The sequence below is a fragment of the Excalfactoria chinensis genome, chromosome 12 (genome assembly GCF_039878825.1).
Source record: "Excalfactoria chinensis isolate bCotChi1 chromosome 12, bCotChi1.hap2, whole genome shotgun sequence".
In the NCBI taxonomy this organism is placed as follows: domain Eukaryota; kingdom Metazoa; phylum Chordata; class Aves; order Galliformes; family Phasianidae; genus Excalfactoria; species Excalfactoria chinensis.
The window spans coordinates 10,481,886-10,508,835 of NC_092836.1; the positions used below are offsets into that span (position 1 = coordinate 10,481,886).

A 26,950-nucleotide genomic window follows, 5' to 3' on the forward strand; every position below is an offset into this window, starting at 1 on the left:
ATGTGCATCACTTTGCAGCTATAATGGATGTGTTTATGTTATTTATCTGCTCATCTGTCTGCTGTGATTAATTGCACGCAGGCATGTGCGGAGGGCTCCAAATGTTGTATTATTATATGGCTGTCATATTTCATACAGATGGATCTGCCTGACGATGAGCCGGATCGATTAAGTAACAGAATGTTTCAGTACGACCCAGGCCGAGACAAATGGACAGAGTGTGCACCAATGAAGTACTCCAAATACCGCTTCAGCACAGCCGTGGTCAACAGTGAGATTTATGTCTTGGGTAAGAGGAAAGAGATTTTTAACAGATAGCACCACGACTTTGTCTTTTTTCCTGCAATTTGCTTCTGTGAAGAGAAATATCTCACCCTTTGCTACGTACTGTAGGACAAAGTGTGTTGGATTAAATGGATGGTGTTTTTTGGGATCTATTTCTTCCGCACGCAATTTCTTCCTTCCTTAGTGCTTAGACTAAGTGGATTAAATTAAGTGAATGCTTAGTGTTCTGAATTGACATAACAAAGGCATTTTGTTTTTTAAACTACTTTTCTTTGGAGTGCTGATGGGAATTATAAATAATAATGAAATTTAAAGGATAAGTAGAAAAGCCTTGACAGCATCATTTCACAGGTGAGCAGTGGGAAGATAATTAACGTGCCCCATGATATGAAGGAATGGCACAAGAAAAAAAGAGAATTTGGATGTCCCAGACAAAACTGAAATGGTTTGTAGATTCTTATAAAATTCAATGAATCATCCTCCCCCAACCAACTCAATGCACTGCTTTTATTTTATTTTATTTTATTTTTTTGGAAAGCCTGAATCTCTCACTTTGTTCTTTTTTAAATCAAAATTTTTGCTGTTGTTGTTGTTTCAAAACAGAAGTTTGACCAAAAATTTTATGAGTTTGTGGAGGAGTTCAGCAATCTCCTTTCCCCGGATCTTTTGTCCCAGAATAATACTTGGCATATCCCCAGTTACACAGTTCATCTGTAGCGTGACTTCTCCCTAAGGCAATTCTTTCTGGCCCCTCTGCCCAAGTCAGTAGAAAGAACATCACCTGCTTTTAAACACTAGTAGACAGCTCTGAAAAGCAGTTCAAGAAGGGATTTTATACAGAGAAAATGATGATGAAAGGCAGGAAAAGACAGCCAGAGAAAAAAGACATTGTGGGTACTGGCAAAGATATGGAGAAAAAAGCTGAAGGGGTGTTTTGGAAAGACAATAGGAAATACAAAGGTAAATAAGCAAGTAGGAGAAGAATTATAGATAGATGCATTGCTGGAAAGTATACCCATCGGGGTATGTGGAGCACCAAAAGGAGCAGTTAAGCTTTTATTCTGCAGATCAGTAAGACTTGTAGAATTTCTTCCCTTGCCTTTTATACAGCTTCTCATTTCTCAAATTGGGAAGTGTGTGCACAGAACCTGAACATCGAACAGGCTCCCACATAGCCCCACGTGTGGGACATTCATTGAAGGGACAGTTGAGAAGCATGATCCATAGCAACACTTGCATTCCCACAAGCGTCACCCGCTTCTCATGCAAGACTTGTAATGCACAGCTTTTAGCTGGATACATCAAGTCATCCTGCAGGTAGACATGACTTAGGACAAGAGGTTATGGCCTCAAGTTGTGCCAAGGGAGGTTCAGGTTGGATATGAGAAAAAATTTCTTCTCAGAAAGAGTGGTATTGGCACAGGCTGCCCAGGGAGTGGTGCAGTCATTGTCCTTGGAGGTGCTCAGGAGCTGTGGAGATGTGGCATTGAGGGATGTGGTTATGGGCCTAGTGGGGGTGGGCTGGGGTTGGACTTGGTGTTAGTGGTCTTTTCCGACCTTAAGATTCTATAACTTCTTTCAAGCATCTCTGGGCGGGTATTTTTAAATGATGTAAGTTTGTCAGTTCTTTCAGGTAGGATCTCTGTCTTCCCATAACATCTGTACAGGTCTCAGGACATTTAGGATTAGCTGGGACTTAATAGAATAAATGAAAAACCACCTAACAAAGCATTAATCCTCTCTAATATCTCTGATGTGTGAATCCAAGTTGCAAAGCATAGATGGTGCACTGGTTTTGAATGATAAAATGTGGCAGCCTCCTTGATATACGAGTGTAATTTTTGCTGTCATCCATGTAGGTGTACACCTGTAGTAAGCAGTCTGTTGATTTCAATGGTGTTATGTTGGACTTGCTTTGCTCTAACCAGATCAGCATCTGACACTTATCCATTGAAGTGTGACGTTTTGAAAAGTCCTGTTGGCACAGAACGTAAAGTACACAGTCACTGTCCAAAAACCCTTCCCAGCCTAATTGCCAGCTCCAGTGTGTAAAACCCTAATGATTTCAATGGAATTATTCTAGAGTCACACTTATGGGAGGAAAATGAGGAACTGATTAGAGTTTTTTGTCTGAATAATAGCACTGTGCATGAACTTGCACCATGTGTTTGAATCAGCAATCATGCAATGTAATTGTTGTGTAATGTTCCTAGAGAATCCTATGCTATTTATACAGCATACATAAACCTTAAAAGGAAACGAACAGCATTTCCTAAGGCTCAAAGTCCTTTCTCCTTTTCATCCCATTTGACTGTCTTAGCTCTTTCTCTCCATATTTTCCCAGGAACATAACTATATTCATTGGAAAGCCCAAGAAAGAGCAGTATTGTGTTCTTAATGACAGAAGCAATTGAGATACTTTTGGAATAAAACCAGATGGGAGGACTCTATTTAAGGTCATGCATCTTAATCTCTTGCTTAAGGAAAAAATATCCTTTGCAGCTAAGACTCTGAAAACTCATTGCAGCCAACGGATAAATAAGGAAGATTTATCTAAATGAACCATTTGAATGCTACATTCGTTAGCTTATAATGAAACACATTCTGCATAACTGCTGTCTCTGAAATACGGGTCACTGATAAAAAATATTGAACCACCACGACAGCTTTAATCACATGTTGCTTTTATGTTACGCAATTCCTGCTTTAAAAATAAGAACATATAGAAGGACTTAAACGTGCAATCCTATTAGTGAAGATTTAGGAATCAAAGAATTTTTGTTTATCCTCTTTAGCCTGGAATCCCACCTCTTTAAAACTTGTTTGGTGTTTTTTCCCCAAGATCTTGCCAAGAGCTTCTCTTAAAAGTTCTAAGCAATTAAATGAGGTTCAGTTAAGACCTGAAAGTCTTGGTCATAAAATACTTATTTGAATATGCACTTTGGGGTCTCCTTGGAAAGGAAAGCTTGTGTAGGAGAGAATGGAAGGAGACATTTTAGCTTTCAGGTTTGAGTATTAGCCATGAATTTGAATAACACCTTCTCCTAAAAGAAACATGCCTATTTTTAGATATGCTTTGGACAAGTAGCAGATTACAGGCCTGATTCTGCTCTGCTGTACCTGTGCCACAGTCTCTGTGGTGCCTGTGTGCAGGAAAAGATGAAAAAGGCGAAATTTGATTTGAAATACAAGATCAGAAATGCTCCCTACTCAAGAATTATTAAAGGAAATGAGAACAAGGCACTAGAGGAGAAAAGGAGCTGAAACTGAAGTGTACACCATATTGAGGAAGACAATTAGTTGGTGGGTTGTTTTTTTTTTCAGCTGTGCTTCTAATCAATCTTCTGCCCTTGTGCCTTCTACAAACTGCATTACATCATCTGCTTTGCTCTGTGTTAGTAAAGAATGACAGCGCTTCTCATCTCTGGAAGTGCCTGTTAGGACTGGCTTTATAGCTCCCTTATTTCTCCAAGAATCTAGTTATGCAGCCCTGCTTCTTCAGGGAGTGAGCAAGCAATGGAAGTGCTGAGACTCTCAGCTTGAGTGCTGTTAAAGAGTAATGAAGGGAAATGTTACATAAGAGATTCATGCTATTAAGACCATTGTGCGTTCCAGAGATCAATTTAATAGTGAATTATTTTAGGGAAGGCAAAGGAGAGCATGAGTTTAGATTTCACTTGCATGTTAGAGAATTCCTCTTTTTTTTCCCAACCAAGTCACAGAAATGACAGTAAGAAAAACTACTGCTCTGTATTATGATCTGAATATTTAATTATATGGCAAAGAATCCCAGTGTCAACACCGTGATCTCAATCACCCTGACCAGCCTCACCTGGAGCCTCCACCCACACCCTCTACCCATAGATCCATGGGCACCATTTAAGCACAGGGCTGGGGAGTCATTAAATTTTCATCCCCTTCCTTTTGCTTGATGACTTCTGGGCTGTTGGTGGAGCCTTTGCTGTTGCCTGCTTGTGCAGCTATGCCTCAATGGTGAGTTTGTTGTGTTGCCTGGGACAAGCTTCCCTTTGGGAGTAGCTCTGAATGTTTCTCTAGTATGCTGCTGTAGCTGAGCAATGTGGGTCATGCTTAATTTAAGCCGTCTGTAAGTGGGGGAACCAAGTTAACTCTAATGCTCAGTTCCTAGGACCAAAATCCTAAGGGCTGAGTGAGGCACTGGCAAAGGCTGCCTGGAGAAGTAGTGGGTGCCCTGACCCACGGTCAGGCTGGATGAGCTCTTAACACCTGATGGAGCTGTAGGTGTCCCTGTTCATTGAAGAGGTGTTGGGTTAGATGACCTTTGAGGGTTGCTTCCAACTCAAACGATTCTATGCACACATATTAGTATATGAAGTACTGATTTCCTTTGCATCTGCTGAACTTTTCTTTTTTTTTGTTAGTGACTACCACCTCACAGCCCTTATAGGTATTCTCCCTTATGCACTGAGAGGGTGTTCTGTTATTAGAAGCGATATGATGCAAACTGTATTCAGCTTTCTCAAATGAGACTGGGGCAAGAAGGAGGCAGCTGACATGAAGCAAAGCAAAATTATCTGCCTTCAGCCAGCTACAGTGTGTGGGTACAGTAAGGCGCAGGATGGTACTTCATTGAGATGCTGAGGATGTGCTGATCACATCACCTACCTCTGTTTCGCCTTCTTGCATCAAAGGCTTGTCTTTTCTATCCTGATTTCTTTATAAAGCTCATGTATATTTCCATGTTATTTATTTTACTAACAGAGCTTCATGTTAAATTTAAAGTCTATTAGAACCACTGCTTACAGAGTGCCCTTGAAAGTATGTGTGGTTGCAGAATCATCCAAGCATGATATGGAAAGCACTCAAGCATTAATGGGTTTGGGAACACAAAGGTGACATCACTGGCTTTTTTTAGTCCTTCAGTGGCATTTGAAATATCTCCTAGGGAAAGCCAATAATGTAAAAAGCCTAATGTGTTGAAAGGGTGTATTTGTAATGGGTGGGTAGGGGAATGACTGAGTTCTAGGATTAAATCCTCATGTGTGATGAACGTGAAAATGACAGAAGTGTTTGAAACTCCTGGTGAGAAAACAACATCTCCCTGCACGAAGGACACATAATTGGGCTTTACATAGGGGAGCTAAGCCAGGTGGCACTGAATTCCCCTACTCTATGACAAGAGGGATGAGTGTGGGCATCTAACCCACCCTTCCCAGCATCTAACACAGTCCTTAGCCATGGAAATAGCAATTGCTGCCCTTCAGTACACCTGTTGGGTCTCCCAGGAGGTTGTGACCATAGTGTGCAAATTGTAATGACCCTATTTATAGCTCTGTGTGGTTTAAAGTACAATCATACAATTGCAAATAAACATAAATGACCCTTCCTTTATTCTGTGCTGCTGGTGGGGCACTTAGAATCACTGAATCGTTAAGGTTGAAAAAGGCCTCTAAGACCATAAAGTTCAGCTATCTGCATGCCACCAATATTGCCTTCTAAACTGCATTCATCAGTGCAACATCGACAGGTGTCTTGAACACCTCCACTTGGTGCAGCCTCTCCCAAAGGATTGACAGCCCTTTGCCCTTCTACTGCTCCCCCTTGACCTCATAAGGGCACCTCTGTTCTGCATAGAGGCCTCTGTAGGAACAAAGCTTCAACTCATTTGCTCAGCTTTTGCACCCAGAGAACACAAAACAGACAATCTTCTTGATCTTAACTGCAATTCCATATGTCTCTGCTTGTACTCCTAATGGCTTAATAAATCTCAGTGAAGAAGGCAATGGGACAGGATGAGTTCTGAGTTCTGTGAGTGACTGAGCACAAAGCAACACAGATTGCCTGACACAGCAAGTTTATGTTTTCTGCCAACTGCAAGTCTTGTGTGTTGTACACATTGTAGGTGATGGATGGTCTGTTTAATGTGAGATGCCTCCACCTGGTTGCAGATGTGATTTGATTTTACTTTGAGAAATTTTCTGGCTGATTTGTGTATTCAGCCCTTTGGGAAGAGGCCTGAGACATTGGTCTCCATAGAGGAAAAAGTATTGTCTTGCAGGCACATTTCTGAGCTACCATATGTGGGAACAAGGCAAAGCATGCTGGTAGAATCTAATATCCTTGTGTTCCTTTGTTAGCAATATTTCAGTGTTAGCGTTGTTTTAAAAGAGGAGATTGAAATTCTTCTGTGAATTTGATTTCTTGCTGTTCAGAATACCATTTTTTTAAGCTTGAAAATTAGTCTTCCCTCTGATTTTCTTCTCATTTTCTCTTTGCAGAGAACCTAGCTTTGCCTTTGTTGTAAATTGAACATGAAATTGGATTTAACTGGGATGGCTGTTGAGAGTGAAAATAAGTTGGAGATATCTTGTACCTTCAGGACCGTCTGATTGTGACAGGATTGAATGAGGTCAAATTAAAATTGCCTAAATTATCCAGTGAAGGTTTTGTAAATGTTTGAGAATGCGGTAGCTCTTAAGCTTTTGGGAAGATCTCCAATATACTACTAAAGATTACTTCTCTAGTAATTGTACAGGGGAAATGCTTGGAGCTGATTCCCTGGTCTGACAGCTGAGTGTCTTCATTAGCTAGTAATGGTGGTGATTTCTTTTTGCAAAAGGCACCGACTGTGTTGTACCTCATTATTTCTCATTTCTGAAGCTGCCATGCCCCACGGTTACTGAGTTTGGCAGTGACAGCAGACATACACTAAGAAATAAGCAAATAGCAACTAGGCTTGTAGAAAATGTTCTGGGGGCATTTTAAGCACTGGCCTATATGAAATATTAAGGCAATCAAAAAGCTATTCAGTTATTTGAGTCTGATATGCCACATGCATGCCTTAACTGGTATCATCCATTCCTCTGCGCAGCACCCTCTTTCATTCCTCAGATGAAGGCTCTTCCTTATGGATACATGTCTGTTCTTCAGTGCAGGTCTCAAGTACCACTTGAGCAGTTTTAAAAGAGCTTGGTAACCTGCAGCAGTCTCTTTGGCATCACAAAGAAGTCTGCTGAACAGATTGCATCAGTCTACAGGGAGCTTTAATATTATTTGCTCCCAATGAAAACTACCTTAACTATCTTTCTGCTGCACTCCATAGAATGTTCTTACCCTGGTATCAAGTTGCCCTGTACTTTGATTCTAAGTATACTACATAATCAAAGAGTTGTAAGCTGTCAGCTAAATAGCTTTATCTGAAGCTGTTTGAGTACTCCTTGAAGCTTTTCCTGATAAATTTAGGAGAATGCCTTCCTGTCCCATCCAATGCAAGTTATTTTTTTCTTGGTTTCTTTATTGAATTCTGTGCTAAGCATTGGACAGGTGTCTTGAGACTTCCATCAGGGTTAGAAATGTTTTCCCAAGTGTTAGGGCTTTCAACTCACCAAGCTTTAGTAGTTTTTGCTGATAGTTGAACAAGGTAATCACCTACCAAGTGGAGGCACTGACGCTGGATGTTGAGGTAACCTTGATGTGTACATATTAGTGCTTGAGAAATTCAAAAACTGAATCAAACACTGCAAGTTCAGCTGGAGGAAAACTTCCAGCTAAAGTTAATGGTTGCTGAATTTGGTTCTCAGTTTGCTGCTTTCACAGGACATTTATTCAAGTAAGGACGTTTATGTTGTCCTTACTTGAATCTAAAATACAGATCAGGAAAATGGTGGTGGCAAATTTGGAGTGTTGTGATCAACTGTTACATGTTTTCTTGCAAATATCATGAGAGAGTGCTGAAAAGATTGGAAGAGATAGCACGGTCCATATAAAAAAGGTAAATGGAAAATCATATGCAAATAAAACTTAGAAAACTAAGGGCTCATTTTTCTGATAGACCAGCTTAGTGCAGTGCACAGTTTGTAACACTGGGATCTGCTTCAGTCCCACACAGAATTCAGGCATCCTAATTAACCCTGCAGCGGTGGAGCTCGTCACAAATAGCTCAGGTTGTACTCCTGCATACAGGATGGTTTCGTTTCTCTTGCTTAAGAAATGCGTATAACCTTCCTTTCATTTAGAAAGACAAATCTTGTTGACTCTTGGTTAGCAAGTGAGATTCGTGTACACTAACAGTAACTGGGAAATAACTTTGGATCCACTGCAACTTAATGATAAAGTCCAGCACACAAAACATATAATTCTGACAATTTCTACCACAAATGAAGAAAACAAGTCAAAATACCTTTGTGTTTTGAAGACATGTTTCTTGTCCTTCCTTTGTTACAAGCCCTCAGAAAGGACTGTGCCGGATTTCTGTAGGTAATGGGTGGTGTCCCGCTTTGAGTCCACTTTGTAATGAACTTTCCAAGCTGTGAAATGAAAAGGAACAGGGTGGATATGAAGACATGTAGACAAAACAAACAAACAAAAGATGCAACCAGCAATGTATTTTCCTGCGGAACCTGGGGCTGCTACATTTGACCTATGTGTCCTTTCTCCATAGGAGGAATTGGATGCCTTGGCCGCGACAGGGGGCAGACACGGAAATGTCTTGATGCAGTGGAGATTTACAACCCTGATGGAGACTTCTGGAGGGATGGACCTCCTATGCCTTCCCCCCTTCTCTCCTTGCGAACAAACTCTACCTGTGCAGGCTGCGTGGAAGGCAAGCTGTACCTCTGTGGAGGGTTTCACGGAGCAGGTACTCAAATATTTGAGTCTGAAATTCTTTGCCCAGTTGAAATCACTTTCCCTGCATGCAGGCTGACTTGGCTGAATAACCCTGTCAGTAGCACTGGCATGCCCTGGAACCACAGAGCTGAATAAGTCCTTTGGACTGTTGACTCCTAATGTCAATATGCATTGTGTTCTCTTTGTCCTCTCATGCTTTTTCTTTATCAAAGCGTGAAAAATTAGGGATGTTTCTGATCAGCAGTGAACCTTTCCAAAACTATGAACTCAGCAGAATTCTTCTGGATTCACATTCAGAGCTATTAAGTTCAGAATCTCAATGGCCGTTAAAGAACTTGAGCGTATCTGTTGGAGACTGAGGTGTTATTGATCTGTGGTAGCTAGCTCTATTTACTTACATGCTTTTCATTTTCAGTGCTGGAAAACCTTGTGCATTTAATCAGTAACCTGGGTTGGGAGCTGAGGTACTAAAGTCCCAGATCTGGTGATTTCAAATCCCAGCATCACGACCACCTTTCTCCCTTCATCTTCCTACTGCCTAAATCCCCACTATTGTTAAGCATTTTATTTTAATTATAAATGCAGAGCCATTCTACACATGCGCACTTACTCTCCTACTATGGAGCAGCTGCTACCCCTGTTTCCTTTCTGGGTGATGGCAAAAAATGCAGATAATGCAGAAATGCATTATGCACTACTAATACATGTCATGTCAGGCTCACTGCTGCCCAGGAATGTTCACGTGTCACTGGGAGATGTATCCTCCATGTGGTACTGACTACGGCTGTGTTGGTTTTTAGTAGCATTACAAACTCTGCGGTTGCTCTATTTTAGAGTGATTACCATGTCTTAGTTCACAGCTCACCTCCCCTTTGTTTGCCACTGCTTCAAGAGGCTGCTTCCTGAAAACAGTTACATGGCAGCTGGCTAACAGGCATGCATTTATGCCATCTCTGATGGAAATTCTGTGGCCTCGGAACAATTATGGTTATGATGCATCATAGCATCATAATGTTTGCATTTCCATAGCAAACACAGTGTCATCATATCTGTCTTTTTCCTCAGCAGTGTAAGGAAAAAGCCTATACAGTCAGTGGGTTTACATCTCAAAAGGCTGATCATCTTTGCTGGAAAATGAAGCAATTTCATTCAAGATGACTAACAGACTAGTATGAAATTTTCTGAATAAGATAGCTTCAGAGCCATAAAAGTGCTCTTTACGGTACCACCATGTTCTGTCTCTGAGTCTCGTGTTAAGAATGGTAGTACTGGGAGAGGTGTGAAGTTTCCCTGTGGGTTTCAAGCTGGCATCTTCTGTATGCATATACAGTGCCTGCCCTATGGGGTCCTGACTCCTGGCTGTGTTATTGCAGTCTATATGATTCTGCATGGAGCTCCACTGCCCTAAAAGTGCTGTTTAGATTAGAAAGCAATAAGTCAGAGTTAGAAAATGCCAATTTTGCTGTTACCTATGCAACCTGAGTTCTAACCCCTCTATGCTTGCATTTTGTATGCCAGTGCAGAAATAGCATGTGATTGTGTTGTTAGACATTGTAATGTCTCTTAACAAGGGAACCAAAACAAGATTCTTATTGTCAGCTGTAAATCTGATATATCCAAATGCCTGAAGAGTTGAGAGGAAGCTGTGCCTTAAAGATAGGCTTCTTAATGTGACCCTCGATTTATTAAAGGAAAAAGGTTGTTTAAATCTTCATAACAATAGCTTCTAGTCACTAACCATCAAGGAATAAATGCCTGGAGCCCATGTGCTGAACCTGAAGGTTATCTGGCTGGCTTCTTTCCCTGACCCTGTCTCTCTGCTTGCTGGAAGGTGCATTGCTCTTTAGGGGTGAAGGCTGGAGTGAGGGACAGAGGGTTATTACTGTCACGTGGGAACTTGGAGAGTGGCTTGAGTTTTTCACAGTTACAGCTGCTCAGCAGATTCAGGATATTTCCAGAACAGCATGTGCTGCTGCTTTGGTAGCCGATAGGGTTATTTTAGAATGTACTTGTTTAGTTTTAGTCTTTTAGGTTTCTTGGCATGCGACTTCAGTTTTTGTGAGGGATGCGACCAAGAGAGGATACTCCAATTTTACCAAACATTGTAATTTAGTTTCAACCAAGTGGAGTTTTTGGAACAAGCTGTAGGCACAGCTGTAGGCTCTGTGTTGCCTGCTGAACTCTAAAAGACTGTGAACACTTGAGTACAAGTCCTTCACAAAAAAAAAAAGCAATCAAGCCCAAGATATTGCTGTGCTGGAAAGTCTTTGCCAATGTATTTTTGCAGCTGTATAGAGGGGCCCTCTATATATTGGATATTTGTCTCCAACTTACTCAGTTTCCCCTTGTGTTCATTTAACCTCACTCTTAATCCAACAGTGTAAAAGTTGGTCTAATAAGGATGTTATTCATCTTAATTTTACTTGTGTGTGCACCATGCTCTGTGTGCCTTCCTGTCTGAGCATAGACCTGAATGGGTAACTAGAGGCTAGAGATGCTGTATACAAATGCAGTGCTGAGAAATAGCTGCCAAGTGCCCAAAGGATCTTAATTTTGGTTCTGGATCCTGGTGTCTATGGTTAGATAGAACAAACTGCTCTGAGACGTGTGTTGGCAATACCTAGAATCATTAACGTTGGAAAAGGCCTCTAAGATCATCCAGTCCAGTTGTCCACCTACCACTAATATTGCCCACTGACTGCATCCCCCTCAGTGCCACATCTCCACAGTTCTTGAACACCCCAGGGACGGTGTCCCCACCACTCTCTGTGCAATCTGTCCCTGTGCCTGACCCCTCTTGTGGAGAATAAGTTTTTCCTATCATCCAGCTTCTTGCTTTATATTCAAATTCCAGTTTCCTGCTCTAGCATGGCTTACCACACATTGTCCATTAGCCCACTGTTTATGTAAATTAGTTCATTTTCTACTAAAACCATTACAGCAAATAAGAATCAGTAATCTGCACATCTCTGATACTCAGCTCCAGCTCACGTCGCTGAGTGACATGAATGTTGCCTGCCATTTGTCAGCAGTGTTGTAGTAGTCAGCAAGAGATTCAGAAATGTTTAAAATCATTGGGTTTATCCACTGGTTTGTAGTTCTGCAGAGCGAGGATGATAGTCATCATATGAATATTCAGAAGGACCCAGTGTGCAGCAGCCAGCCAGCTTGCCACTAATTGCTGAAATATGTTGCTGCATTTACTGCTGTAGCTATGGATTTTAAAGCAGCCTTTGCAGATTGAGCGTACAGCGTTCTTGTTGATGCATCTTATTTCCTTTGCTTTTACATAGCTCTAAAGCCTGACACCTGCACAGGTTGGCAGCTATTAATGTGAAGCTGGGCATGGCAGGAGCAGGCTCATTAGTGTTCCTTGTTGGAGGAGGGGTGAGCAGCTCTGCAGGTGCACAGCAAGTACTACACATAAATAAATGCCTGCCACATTGTATTTTCTTTCCCTTTGCTTCCGAATATTACAAATACATATATATTTATTTTTCCCAGTGAAAATAATGAAGGCAAGTGTGTTTTTGCTGGGACTGCTCTCCGCTCATGGAGGCACATACTCACTGACACTGTGCTGTAGCCTCAAAGAGATCTCACAGGATGTCTCTGGGGGCTGGGGCTAAGGGAGCAATCGGCAGGGGGTCTGTCTTCTTGATCATAGCTTTAGGTTATAGATGCTGGTCCAACTGTCTGCCTCAGATTTGAACTAAATTCTATTATATTTAAAGTTGATTGTAATTAGAATGCTGTTGTTATTGTATGTCCTTTTGGCATCAGCTGGTGTGCAAAGCGAAGGGACAACCACCTAAATTCAAATATGATGCTTTACAGTTCTGCTGGTAGTGGCTCATGCCACTTAAAACGCCTTGTGATTTTATCAGCTATTGCATTTGATGTGGAACTGCCTTTCTCTGAACTGGCTGTTCTGCCATCTTTTTCCAACATGGTTCATAGAGAAGATAACGTTTGCTGCTTCTCTACTCTGTATGTTAAAATTCTGTGTGAGGCCAGAGCAGCTCAGCCCAGATCTGCTATTTACTTATCGCTGCTATCAAATAGAAATTCACTTTTTCACTCCAGGGATATTTCTGGCAGCGGGAGGAAAAGGGGAAGATGTACCTTTGGATTAGGAGCACAAGAATCTCAGTTTTGTTTGTAGCTGTTAGACAGGTGATACGGGAACAGTCTGTGTAAATCTGATTCTACCGTAAGAAAAAGAAACAACATAGTATGCTTACCCCAGGTGTGCTTTCCGGCCTCTTCTTCCCTCTTTACATAAATTGCAATCCATGTGCTGGAATAGCAGCAGCACTGCTTGCGGCAGGGCAGAGCCAGGTCGTAATTACTGTATTCCAGCTGAGCTAATGAGTTTGCATCTCCATGCCATCCTCTCCTGACAGTGGGCTAGCTTAATAGTTATTTATTTTGACCAATCTCCCATAAAGGCTGTTCCCCTCAGCCTCATCCATTATGTGATTTAGATGGGGAATTGTCGTAATGCCTGTTTTTTTTATTATAGTGGTTATGGTACATTACTGGAATCAAATTAAATCTAGACATTAAGAAGTCTGGCACAGTAAATACTAGACTTGTGAAGTTTGGGGGATGAGGGATTGGAAGGAAAGCTGTTTCTGCAGCACCTTCACATGTTCCCAGCTAAATAAAGCAGAGGGGCAAACCCTGGGCTGCTGATCTGCAGCACTGCTTGCTTCCCTCGGTTAGAATTTACCAGGCAGTGATGAATAATTAAAGTTCTCCTGCCCACAGTTGTTACCATTTACATAGGCATTCCCACCCATGAAATGGATTCAGGGTCCCTGCGTTTCACTCAGCACAGAAATCTGACACAGTACCGGTGTATCTCTATGGGTCCATTCCAAGAATTGCCACTTGAATTCTGTTTGTTCTCTAAAGGGCTGTTCTGACACCTCTCTGGGGTGCTCCTTCCAGCCCTGTGCTCATTAGCTAGAATCTCACTGTGGTAAATAAGGCCAGTACAGGTCAGGGAATTGCTGGTGAGCAGCACCTGCTTGTTTTAGATCTAAATTCAGCCCACTGCCTGACTGTATTAGTAATTCGGTCGTGCTCCTTGCAAAGGCTCATTTATAGCTTATAAAGGGTTAATAAATGATTAATTGACATTTTAATGCATCTTAATTAATTGCTAAAGAGGTCAATAGGTTGTTTAGAAACATGGCTTACAGCCATGTATGACATCTTCCATTGTGTTCATAACTGCCTGTCATGCATACAGTCTAAACATGCTTTATATCACCGATTAATAATGCATTAGCCCATCACAAAGCGTTTAGAAACAGTATCTTAATACGGTCGGAGGTCAGTAATTCTTATTCTGATCTCCCAGCTTTTATTCCCATGAATGGTGCATTGACTCCAGGAGCACTGATCCTGCTCTGCTGTGACCCACCATCTTGCCCTCAGCACCAGCAGCATCCACACCCGTAGGGCTGGAGGAGGCCTGGCCTACGAACAATAGATAACTGGAAAGAGTTCAAAAGCTGAAGCTGCTGGATCAATCCCAAGAAAATCGGTTGAAATAACTGAACCAGAAGCTCCTTCCTGTCGGCCATTCTTTCTTTATTTTAATTTAAATAGATACTGATCTGTGAGGGAATGGGTAGATCACAGTTTAGGTCCTGAAGAATTACACAGCAGAGCAAGTGGATAGAAGCCTTGTCTATGAGAGTGAGTAGCTTACCTTACTCCTTGCAGGTGCTCGGAAAACAGTGAGCTGCCATAGCTGTAAATTCAGCTTTCTCTGTGTCTGGTGGGGAATGCTGCCTTGGAACTCGGCATCCTGAAGGCTGGCCAGCATGTTAAACAGCCGAGCCAAGTTCCCTCTCCTGTGTATTCTCTGCCTGCTTCTGCCCACAGGCACGGATGATGGATGTGTGTGACCCCCGCGGGTGCAAGTAAGGCTGGTGGAGTTGGGGGCAGCTCACATGCTCAGATGGGATTGGAGGCCACAGACTGGATGAACTTAGTCTTTTTCCTTCTGCACATCAGGAACCAGTACATCTGGAGATAATGATCTAAATGCACTTTCTTCCCATTGTGACACAAATGTGAATTCCCAAGTCACCTAACTCTACATCATGTAATTATGAAAGCAGCTATTAGTGGCGAGGAAGATAAGTGGCAGAGGCTAATCCTACATGTTTAAAATCACCGTCTGCTCTCTGGTGCAGATAATGGCATGCAAAACCAGTTAGGAACTAGCACTGGAGGCTGAGCTGCTTCAGGGCAGCTCTGGGGTGGCTGTTGGGTGACGAGGACCTGGGAATCTTTGGGAAGAGCACCCTGAGTATGTGGCTTTGGGGACTGGCAGGCACCTTGTGACGTTCCAATGCTTTTTCCATGGAAAGAGCAAAGCAGCTAGTCAACAATTCAACCACTAGAGGTTTGATGGCTTTTTTCATAAATCAATTTATGGATAGGGAAGATAAAGCATGTTAGAGAACTGTGCTGATGGGAAAAGTTCTAAGACAACCTGAGGAGTGCCAGGACTGACATCAGCAGGAGCTTGGGAAAGCAATCTGGGTGAGGATGTCCCAGGGCAGATCTTATGGACAATGGCAGATGTGACTTCAGGCTGGATATTAGGTAGGATTTTTTCTCAAGAAAGAGTGGTGATGCAGTGGCACAGGCTGCCCAGGGAGCGGTGAAGGCACCATCCCTGGAGGTGCTGAATCCTGGAGATGTGGCACTGAGGGATGTGGTCAGTGGGTGTGGTGGGAGTGGGTTGATTGTGAAGGTCTTTTCAAGCCTTAGTGATTCTGTGACACACATAGAGTCACCTTTTACACAGCATGGTTCTGTGCTGAGGTACCTGATCCTGCTTTGAGTAAACTTCCTGTGGTACTGTTGGCCGTACAGCAATGGCTATGCCATGGCTAGGAAGCTGGTGTGCTTGTCCAAAGCTAGTTTGGTTATCCGTGCCCTGCACTGACGTGTGCAGAAGCACCACACGTTATGGAACATGCTCTCAGTACTTCCTTAAGTTTTCTCCATAAAGTGAATGCTCATAGAATGGTTGATGTCAGCAGGCTCTTATAACGAGCAATTAAATAAAAAAGAAAAAAAAGAAAAAAAAACAAACACAAAAGGCAGATCAAATATTTATAACACTGCCTGCAGTCATAGCGTGGGTCTTTCTGAGTATGGTCCATCCTGATTTACGGCCTGTCTTTATTCAAATGACATGAGTCAGGCCATACCAAAATTAAATATATATATATATCCTTTGTAGAGAGTAAATAGCCTTTTCCTTTCCCAAATAGGAAAAAAGCCATATTGCTGTAAGTGCTGTTTGGCTTTTTTGAAAGCATTAGGGTTAGGTTTGTACTACCTGTATGATTCTAATGTAGAAGAGTTTAGTGCTGAAATGCATAACTGTAAAAGAAGATTCCTATAATGCCCTTCACCTTCTTGTGATTAAACAATAATGTGCAGAAAAATACAGCCTCATTTCTCATAGGAAGAAAAGATTGGAAGCACTTGGAAGGGAGTGAAATCCCTCCCTTAGGTAAGGCAGCTGCCTGGTAAGTGATGCGGAATGGTGCTATGTGTGACAGGGAATTGTGGGGTGGCTCTTTAAAAGGGTAATTCATGTAGTACAGCCTATTTCTTCTTGTAAAATTGGCTGCAAAGCTATTGCCTTAAAAGCAAACAGAAAAAAATAAGATAAACAGATGAGGCGGAATGTGAGATTCTTTGTACCTGGTTAAATTTTAAGCAGTTTATTGGGATTACAGCTCAAATCCAACAATATAGTCTGGAATCAAAGGCGACCAACTTCCAGAATTGGTGACAAACATTACCTTTCCTCTGTCCATACAAAAGGAGTGTGGGAGGGGGAAGGGAAAGGGTCAAAGTTGAAGTGTTTTAGCTTATTTCTCATCTAAAAAAGAAAGGGTGTGTGTCACATTTTGAAGCATAACGATTCTGTGAGCAGTGCTTTTCCTCGTGTGAACTTTCTTGCCCAAAGGGCGCTGCTTCCTTTCATATGAAACAAGACAAGACTGGAGAAGTGATTGCTTCCTTTATTCCAGCACTGTAACCTTTTTATCTCCCAAGGGTTAAGAGCAAGCTAACAGTCTGTATGCTGGAAAGTGGAATTTGTGGAGGGGAACAAAACCAGCTACATTATCCCACAAAGAAGGGAAACAAGGGACACTAAAGGTTGTGAGTTGCCAGGGTTAGGAAAAAACACAGCGAGGCTTGCAAGGAAGGGCTGCTGAATTTGCCTTTGATGTTTTAATTATGATTTCCTCTGTAGTGTCACAATCACCCACCAAAGGTTTCGGACAGTTCCACTGTTTGATTTCTTTCCTCCAGCTGTCTCATATTCATCATGATATATGCCAAAGAAAATCCAGGCGTACAAATTTATTGCATAGAGGAGATGATCTAATAATAAATCCAGGGACTGGAGCCTCCCATGTCGCAGCTCAGGTCTGTTTGTCTTCATAGTTGTGTCTTAGGAAAAACCTGCTCCCTGTCACAGGGTCAAATGGACACATGTGAACTCTTTGGTACTGGCACGTGTCATTTGCTTAAGGGTTTGGTTGTGTTTTCTCTTCGTGCTATGGAGTATCTTTGAGGTTTGCTGTCTTATCCTGTGGAAGGCTGCTTTCTTCCTACCTATTCCCCTATACTTCATGAACCACCTGAGTGCCATGAGCCATCAAGACTATTGGCTCACTTTCTGTGAATAGAAGGAAGGAATGGAACAAGGACTACTCAGATGAGGCCAAATTCTGAGATCTCATCCTAATTTTGCTCCCAGAGACCTGAGAGTGTCCTGGAGGGTTTAGGCCAACAGAAACTTTGCCACAGTTCTGGCACAATTGAGGGGAAAATGCTTATGGGCTGCAATGCAGAAACGTGTACTGTACTCCTTTCTCAGGTGAGAGAGGGATCAGAGATTGGGGGTAGTTGCTGAGTAACCTTAGGTAAATGCATGACACAGATTAACAAAAAGCCAAGAGATCCTCAGTTGCTGCAGGTCCTGGAAGGTAAACAATTCCAACAGTGGAATAACTCTTTTTATCCTCATGTGAACTCCCCACATCCTGGAAATACTTGTAGAGGAGCCCTAAGGGTGTCTAAATTCCACAGCTGTATGTCACTGTAACATCAGCACCAATTTTGTTCAGAACTTCAACCACAGTAACACCGTCGAGGGGGCTGTAAACTGTGAGGATGCTGTCCTCCGGGGGCACCTGCGGTCTGTTTCTCTGCTGCATGGTGATGCTTTTGTTACTTTTGTTAGTATAAAGCTGCTTGCATCAATGTTGGCTGTGCTTTATTGGTAAAGCAAAGATGATGCGGGGCTTGTAGGCATGTCATTAACAATAACACTGCATCTTTAAGTGAGCATTTGACACTTGATTGCAAAATACTTTTGCAAACCTCTTTAATCTCGTTTGGCTGCAGTTCTGATTCTTGCTGTTGCTTCTGCATTTCAGCTCGTCACGAGGTCATCACCAAAGAGATCCTCGAGTTAGATACATGGGAGAACCAGTGGAACGTGGTGGCCGTCAATGTCCTCATGCACGACAGCTATGATGTTTGCCTTGTTGCTAGGCTGAACCCACGGGATCTTATCCCTCCTCCTCCTGATTTAGTGGACCAATAGATGTTCAGTGTTTCTCTGCTTCCAGATTCTGCAGAAAGGGAAGAATTTGGAGAGACAAATGCTGCATTGGCTCTGGGTGGAGCCAGTGGCTCCATTCTCTCCGCTGGCTAGGCGCCAATGTACAACCACAAGCTTAAGCACGGAATTGCCTTCAAAATGTACTTCTCAGATGATGCTTAATTTGCTGGCACCGGTACTCTGGACTTCTGTGATTGAAAGCTGAGTTTGCCAGCCTTGTCTCTTAGTCTGCCACTTGGCTGTTCGAGCTGCAGTCTGGTGGTGCAGCCTAGGTGTGCTTCTGGGGCCTGTGCCTTAGGCATGGAGGCAGCCTGGGGCGCACCTTGCAGCAGAGCACCATGTTTGAAGGAAAGCTTTAGCCAGGAGAAACCCTCCTTTACTGATCTACCGAGGGAGCTAAGAAATATCTGAAGTTGGTTTGGCTGTACCAAGGCGACTGACTAATTGGCTGATGCAGAAACAGAGGGAAGTCGGAGATGAGCATTTGTTTGCTTAAACAAAAATAAAGCATTAGCCAAGGTTCATTAGCCAAGTACACTAGCTACTGCAAACATTATCTAACCCACAGTCAGGGCATCCCTTCTTTGGCAGCAGAGCTGAGGCTGTGCTGGTAGCAAACTGGTCTTCTGGCAACAAGTCACATGTGAGCCTTCCTTTTGTAATCCTGCACCAAAGATGATAATAAGCTTAAATTGTCATATAGATCCTACCTATCATGAGGCAGAAAATTGTGTGGTCAGATGGAGAAGGGGATGTAAATTAAAACAAAATAAATGACCAACAGTGTTAGATCTGCATCTATGGAGAAAGGATAAAAGCACCAGGCATTTAGAGTTTATGTAGTTAGTTTTAAATAACATAAGGTAAATTCTGTAGCAGTGGAATTGGCTATAATCACAGGGAAGAGTAATTTCTGAAGGCAATGCTAGCCTTTCTAGGGTTTGAAGGCAGTGGATTAGAAAGACAGTAAATTGTTACCAGTACAGCTGTCTTATCTGGGCTACCAATAACTATTCATCATCCCCTGGTGTCTACATCACAGAATACATGTGAGTGATTGCCTGGGCAGTGTGGACAGAACTGGAAATTTCTGTTGTGTTCTGGGGCCAAAACTGCAAATGACTGTATGGTACAACGGTGAATGTCAGAGGCAAACACTGTGAGGGCAATGAACTATGGAGAGGATGACCCAAAAGCCTTTCCCTAGTCCCGACTTTTCTGATTCATGATCTGTTCTTTAAGATATCCAATGGAAATATTAATCTGCCATATAAAAACAATTAGCAGGAAGGTCACTGGAGTTTACCTGATAACTGTTATCACGTGCTGAGGACTGCTCAGACAATGAGGGAGCTGGTGGGAGGAACTGAGGAAAACATGCAGAAAAGAAGTAAATGGTGAGCCAAAAAACGGATTTCTCCCTTTGTTTCCTGGGCAGAATGAGTGTGTCAGCCTAAACACAGGCACTGGTGTTTGTTGCAGTTCCAAGCCATCCAGACACACTGTTTTCTTTGTTGAGTGGGTTGTTACCTGTCCAGAGGGCTGTGTCAAGCCAGTCTCAACCACTCTGGTCACAAAACACTGTTGCAGGTGTAAGACTAAGGAGGCAAAAAAAAGGAATCTGTTTTTAAACAGAAGCAATAGACTATTTTCCGACTTACCATGCAATATTGGAAATTTTTTAAACTCCAGTTATTCCTGTGAAGTGTAGGCAGTGATTCTCTGCAGAGCTCTCAAGCCAGCAGGAAGCAATGCTTGAAGAGCAGCTCACAGACAAACTGCTGAGCGTTTCCTTGTGATTACTCTAAATTCTCCTACAGTGTCTACAGATACACTACCACCTTTCTTGGTTTTCTTCCTGCACCACTGGAAACCACTTGCCCTTGCATGCATAGAGCATTGCTTTTCTTCTGCCTGCATGGTCTGGCTGTTGACAAGGCTCCTTGTCTCTCAGTTTCTGTCCAACAGACCAGCACTATAGATCCAGCAGGGAGTTGTTTTCTTCTTTAAATATCTGGAACAGAAGAACAGTCAGACCAATTTAGATTCTAACTTCAAAATGTTGTGTGGACCCCACTTAGTTCATTGTTTGCCCCGAGGGTGACTACAATTTCTGAGTTGGAAAGGAAAGCTTGAGGGAAGGAAGGAAGGAAGAAACTGCAAGTATGTTTATTGAGAGGTACCAATATGAGCCAAACTCCTTCCAAGAGTATGTGAATGTTGCATGTCTGATATGTTCATGGGTAATCTCACATTCCTGGGAAAGCCCTTAAGAGCTTTAATTTCTACTGCGAATCCTAATGCAAGAATATTACAGAATATGCATTCTCCAAGCTTGCGTGCTTCACTGAAATAATAGTTTACTTCAGCCACTTTCTGGCTGAACAGCAGTTAGCTGAGCCTTTAATCAAGGCTGCCTTGACATCATCCATAATTCTAAAATGTGAACAAAGCAGTGCTGGCAAGCTATGGGCTGTGAGAATGAATGGGGGGATTATTAAGCAGAGACATGCGCTTCAGTTTCACTTGAAACACTGAAGTACATCACTAGTTGCCAACTATGAATAAAAAAATATTGGAGAGGTTACTGGTCACATGCATGGAGAGTAAAGAAAAAAATGGAAAGCTATGAAAAGCGAATTGAAGCTCTCCCATTCGTGTTTTACTTTGAAATTGCCAGTGCATAGCTGATTTCATAAGGATCCCTGTGGGTCTCTGATCTCTGTTTTCACCCATGAGGTCACAAGAGCTGCCTACACATGTGAACCCTCAGGCACCTGACTATGCATTCTCACATGCCACTGCTGTGACGGCTTGTGGCTCAGTCAGTGCCTGTGCAAGGCAAACACATGCACCATTTCCTATATGCAACACTGAAATGCGTTCTGGATTGTGTTCCAGCTGTATTCTGCCATTCAGGATGCCTCATCTTGCAGCAGAAAATTGCCTCCATGCTTACAAAGCTGTTGGATACTACACTCCCAGGTATGTTCCAGGCATCAGGCTGAGTCCCCAGCAATGAAACTTAGAGCTGCTCCCAGAATGTTGTGCACAGCAATGAGGTCTCTTTCATAGGCTGATCTCCTAATGGATTATGGAACTCCTCTGAAAATTCGTTTCATGAATCATAATGCTTTGAATCCACAGGTCAGAATTTCAGCTGCTCTTTGCGTGTTTCTGTGGCTCTCCCTACAGCTTTTCAAGTGGACTGTAGCTGTAGCTTCAAAGAAAAGCTATTTCGCCCCCAGTTGTGCTCAGCTGGAACTGGTACGTGTGCAATTTGCAATCATTTGACATGTTGAGGTTGAAAGCAAAGGAAATACTGAGAAATGGAGAAAATATACATAGAGCCTATACAGAAGTACATTTCCTTCTTTTCCATGTGCTTACTGTTCTGCCTGGGTGTCTGATGGAAAGATTTAATAACAACCCCTGACTGCAGCCATGGCAAAGGCCACGCTGGGTTATGTGTTTGTGCTGCTGGAGCAGAGAGTCAGCACGGTGCTGAGCTGTGCTGCTTTGTCAGAAGAAATTACCTTCAAACAAAAAATGTCTTTAAGTGTTCCGTGATGTATATACCTGTATGCGTTTTCTATACAAATGTATAACGTTATTTTTGGAAGTTCTTTACTGACAGCAGCAGAATCCCTTTTTAACACTTACCTGGCAACCTGTCTTCTGTGCAGCTCATCAAAATACTTCAAATAAAGTGCTGTTCTTTAAATATGTGGAACTATTCCAGGCCCCAAATAAAAAAGAAGCTGGAATTCCTTGCCGAGCTAAGGAACGGATGGGGAAATCTTTTAGTCCTGGCCTATGTCTTCTTCCTTCTCCAGTTCTTTTGCTGGCTGTAATCCTTTTAGAATCCTCCTGAAGGTTTTGTGCAGGTCTGCTCTGTTTCCCTTTACCTTCCCTGCTCCTGCCTCAGCACATCCACTCCTTCTTTTCCCCTTTGCCTCCCAGAAGATGGTCACGATCTCTTGGGGTGTTTGCCAGGCTCCTCAGAAGCCCATTACTCCAGGAAAAAAGATGACTTTGAAGATGGAAGGCCAAGGCAAGCCTCCAACCCAAGTTCTGTGGCTCAGACTCATTGCAAACACAATCCACCTTCTTTGCAATGTCTCATCTGGGCAGGCAGGTGACCCCTGTTCTGTTTGCTGTTGTCTCGCAGCATGATGCTGCTTAGTTTGATATTAAATGCCCTGCATGCTGCACGTGCCATAGCCATAATGATTGCAGGCACAAGCCATCATCGTTCTCTCTGATTCCTGAACACTAGTTGCTACAAAAACCGTCTGAAGCACAGAGGGAGGCATCTTCATTATTGCATTATAGCTCACGTCCTCAAGACTTTGTCCTTTCCTAGTCATTCTTTACAAGAATGTGAGTGATGTCACCAGCTTTTCTATGAAATGCGTTATCCAAACTGGCCTCCCGGGGCTGTGGGCTTTTCATAATGGGATCCAAGTACAGCCACTAAAATGACAGTCAGCCACACTACTTTATTTTCCCAATCAGCAACCTCATAGCAGAGGAAATGTACTTCATCCATACATAAGGTAATGTGAGAGGAAACCTGTATGGGGGATTGGTAATCACAGCCTGAACCTCTGATTAATCAGCTGAGGCAAGTGTGGGGTCAGCTGTGGGAGCACAGGTGAGAGTGATGTAGCTGTGCTCCCGGAAGGGGTGGAGCTCGACTCCATCCCCTCTGAGACCTCATTTAAGGGCTGACTCCCACTGAGGCAGCATCTCTTGGAGACTGCTCACCAGTGAGGACTGCCCCAGCTTCTTCAGCCAAGGCACCACCACTGGTGAGTTTCCCTTTGCTTATTCCTTCTGTACGTTTGCTACCATCTGTATATTAACAACCAATACAAAACCGCTTCCCACATAGACAAATCCCTGACTCATTTCTTTAGAATGTGGCTGAAACAACTGCAAAATGCCAACATAAACTAGCTCTGATATCCATTCAGTGGGCTCTCAGGCTTCCCAGCAGCAGGAGGAGGAGTGCAGGAAGCTGTTGGCTCATAACAAGAGCACAGATCCAAAATCCCCACCTCTGGGCTCTGTTCCTAGCCTTGGGCATCATCTAGGTTCATTCATGTGATGTGTTCATCACAGAATAGTTCAGGCTGGAGGGGACCTTAAAGATCACCCACTTCCAACCCCACATGTGGGCTGGCTGCCACCCACCAGCTCAGGCTGCCCAGGGCCCCATACAACCTGGCCTTGAGCACCTCCAGAGCACACCCACAGCTCTCTGGGCAGCCATGCAAGTGCTTCACTGTCCTCTGAGTAAAAATTTCTTCCTAATACCTAAACTAAATCCCTCCCTTTCTATTCCCCTTCCTCTCATCCCCATTGTCCACTCACTCTGTGGGTCTGCCCTGATTTTAGAGGAGGTGATGGCTGTGCTGTTATGCTGAGATCTAGAGATGACAAAATGTTATACAGTAGAATAATAATATTAATATTGCTGCACCTCTGCCATCCCCCTGGTTTTAGCTGGGGACAGCATTCAGGGCTTCAGCCCTCTTGGGAAAGGAGAGACCATGTGTCTGCAGCTCACTGTGATGTTTCATTCACCCCTTCCCAGGAAAACAGTGAGGGAAACCAATGCCTGTAATCTCAGCAAATTGCAAGGTCGCTAATTGAGGCTGAGCTTAAACAGTAGTAATTAAAGAAGGAGTGCATGTTTCTCAAAGCAGACTTGATTTAATAAATTATGCTGTTTAGATAGATATGACTGCTCTCAAGCCAATAGAAGGTGGTTTACAGAAGTGTAGCAGATTTACTGGGTAACTGAGACCTGAATTACCTGAATTGATAGGAAAGCAGCTGCTCTGAGCCTCTGGGGGTTTCCATAACCAATCTGTAATGCGTTTAACTGGCCGCTAAAAGGCACTGTTCCATCCAAGAAATTGCTTATGGAATATGCATAAGTGGGCTCTAGGATATTGCTGAAGTGTAAACAATGTGGCATCTACTTGCTGACTTGCTGAATTTGTAGCAGGAATTATGTTACCTTCCCCACAGTGTGCCTGAGTAAATAATCTTAGCTGAACTGACAGGTAATTTATAATACATGACACCTGAGAGTCCAAAAATCTTTCAGGTTAAGAAGTTTTGCAGGGTAGAAATCATTTGTAACTGAGGCAGGGAGATGCACTGGCATTTCTCTGCAGTTAAAAAGCCCCAACAAAACAACCTAATAAATAAATGCAGTTCGTTTGCAGGATGATTCTATGATGGGACTGATCAGAAAACTACCCAGGTCTTCTGTTTTCTTTTAGGCTGAAAGCCTGTTTATAGCAGCCAATTGGCAATCTTAAAAGAACCAGTTCAGAAAGAGTTCCATGAATAAAAGTATAAAATAGGGCAGATGCTTCCCTCTCACATTACACAAGTTGTAATACTCAGACCTAAGGTCTGCCTAAAAATATCTCTAAGGGCTAAGATTTCACCCTTCTGGTGAGGATGGAAAGGAAACAAAGCACAAGATGGGATGTGACAGCCTGGTGATAGGGACCTATGCCTTTCAGGTCAAACACTGTGCAGGCCAAGAGCTGCTCCCTGTAGATGGCTGTCTCTGACCACTGCTCTGTGTGTGACTATATGGCAATCTCACAGCTAGTGCACAGGTCGACATGCTAAAAAATCAACAGAAAAAGACCCACTGTCATGGCTGGCCTCCCTGCTGGGAGCCTGAATAACAAGGTCATGGATTAAATAGGCTGTGATTTTCATGCTCTCTTCTCCAGATGATTCCCATTAGCAATGTTAAAGATATCAGCCAAATGAATTTTGCATTAGTGTTATCTACACCCCAAACAGGGAGAGAGAGCATAAAGATTTACAGTAAGTCAAATGGAAGGAGCTCCCAAACCAGCATCATATCTAAAACCATTTGAGATGGGTCTGCTCTATTCATTCTTCATTTTGCCCTTACTCCTGGTTAATTCACTGCAGCAATAGCCCATTGAAAACAAAAGGAGCAGTTCTTTATTTAAGGTCAGTTCAAATCCCAAGAGGAGAAAGCTCATATTTAATGAGTCTCAAATGTTTTATCAGGTATTTCGGTGTCTATCATTTATCTGTATTTTTCTGAATTCCTACAGAGTGCTGGGCTAAATGTACAGAGTGGTATCTCTGTAAGCTCTCTCTGGGGTAAGGTGTTTGACTTCACAGAATCACAGAACTTTAGCTTACATTCAGAGTATGCAGAGGTCAAAGGATCCTTAGCTTTCTTCTTCCTTGCAGCACTCCTCAGTATTCGTGTTTTAAGGAGAAATTTTCACCTCCTGGACTTAATGGCAGAATTCCCATTGATACAACTTGTTTTTTGCCCTCTAATTGTTTGAAATGGTTGTGTAAGAATTACTGCGAGTTGTGAGATATGACTTACAGCGGAATGGATGTACCTAAGCCAGACCCACTCATGGTGCAGTCAGAACTCCGGAGTGCAGATGAAAGAAGCCAAGTCTGTAACTCAGCTGCAGAACCTGAGAAAAGCCTCTTGCAGCCAGATTGTTTCATCATCCGTGTTGCCATAAAGCCACAGAATCGTGTATACTGGCACAGCACAAAGAGGCGCAGAGAAAGAAACAAAGGCCTGCTAATGGGGGTGTGGTGCAGCAGCTGATGGTGCCAGTGCAGCCACTTGAAAATTCACATATCAGACCATGCCTGGGTGCACCAACGTGCACCTCAGCCCTGAAACTCACCCGCTGTAAAGTCTGCTCTTTGGAGTGCTTTAAGAGAAGGAATAGTCAAAGATTGTACAATCAAAGATTGATAATTGCTGCGGAGCCTTGTCATGACTCAGACATTAATAGCTTGATGCTTGATGCCTAGTGCTCTCATATAAAGAGGCCAAACAGCACATGAACAAAACCATGGGATAAGAGGTTCACTCTTTTTCAAGTGTTTGTAGATGATAAAACCTTCCGAAAGGTTTTTGTTCAAATACATTTCACAAAGGATTAAGACTCCACCCCTGCTCAGCACTGCAACACGGAGCAGTCGTCTGATACACAAAATAATAGTGATCCTGCCAGGAAATTTTCTGTGCTAATGCTGCTGTCCTGGGCAGCTCAATCTTTAATCTGATTTATTTGTTCCTTATTTCAGGTAAGTCAGTGTAACAGCAATGCTCAGTAAAACCTGCAAACCATCAGTACGGTGTGTTAGCTCTGTGCTCTTTGCAGTTGGCCACTGTCCCGCTCACTTGTGTTTAAGGAGGAATTTAATGTGCTTGTACTACTGTGAGATTGCAAGATCAGCTCATAATTGCCTCCTTATTTTCTCAGCTGAGCTAGATAGAGCTCGATAAAGACACACGTTATTTTTATAAGGAAAACAAATCCT

The 26,950-nt window shown here is 42.8% G+C and overlaps 1 protein-coding gene across 1 annotated transcript in view; it reads left to right on the forward strand.

The window, feature by feature from the left end:
* The window catches only part of KBTBD12 (kelch repeat and BTB domain containing 12), a 46,926-nt gene extending 24,785 nt beyond the window's left edge, over positions 1 to 22,141 (forward strand). The window contains exons 6-8 of the mRNA XM_072346902.1: positions 139 to 289; positions 8,705 to 8,902; positions 18,390 to 22,141. Coding sequence (XP_072203003.1) covers positions 139 to 289; positions 8,705 to 8,902; positions 18,390 to 18,559 — 519 coding nt within the window. The 3' untranslated portion in view covers positions 18,560 to 22,141. The remainder of the gene's footprint in view (positions 1 to 138; positions 290 to 8,704; positions 8,903 to 18,389) is intronic.
* Positions 22,142 to 26,950: the final 4,809 nt, after the last annotated feature.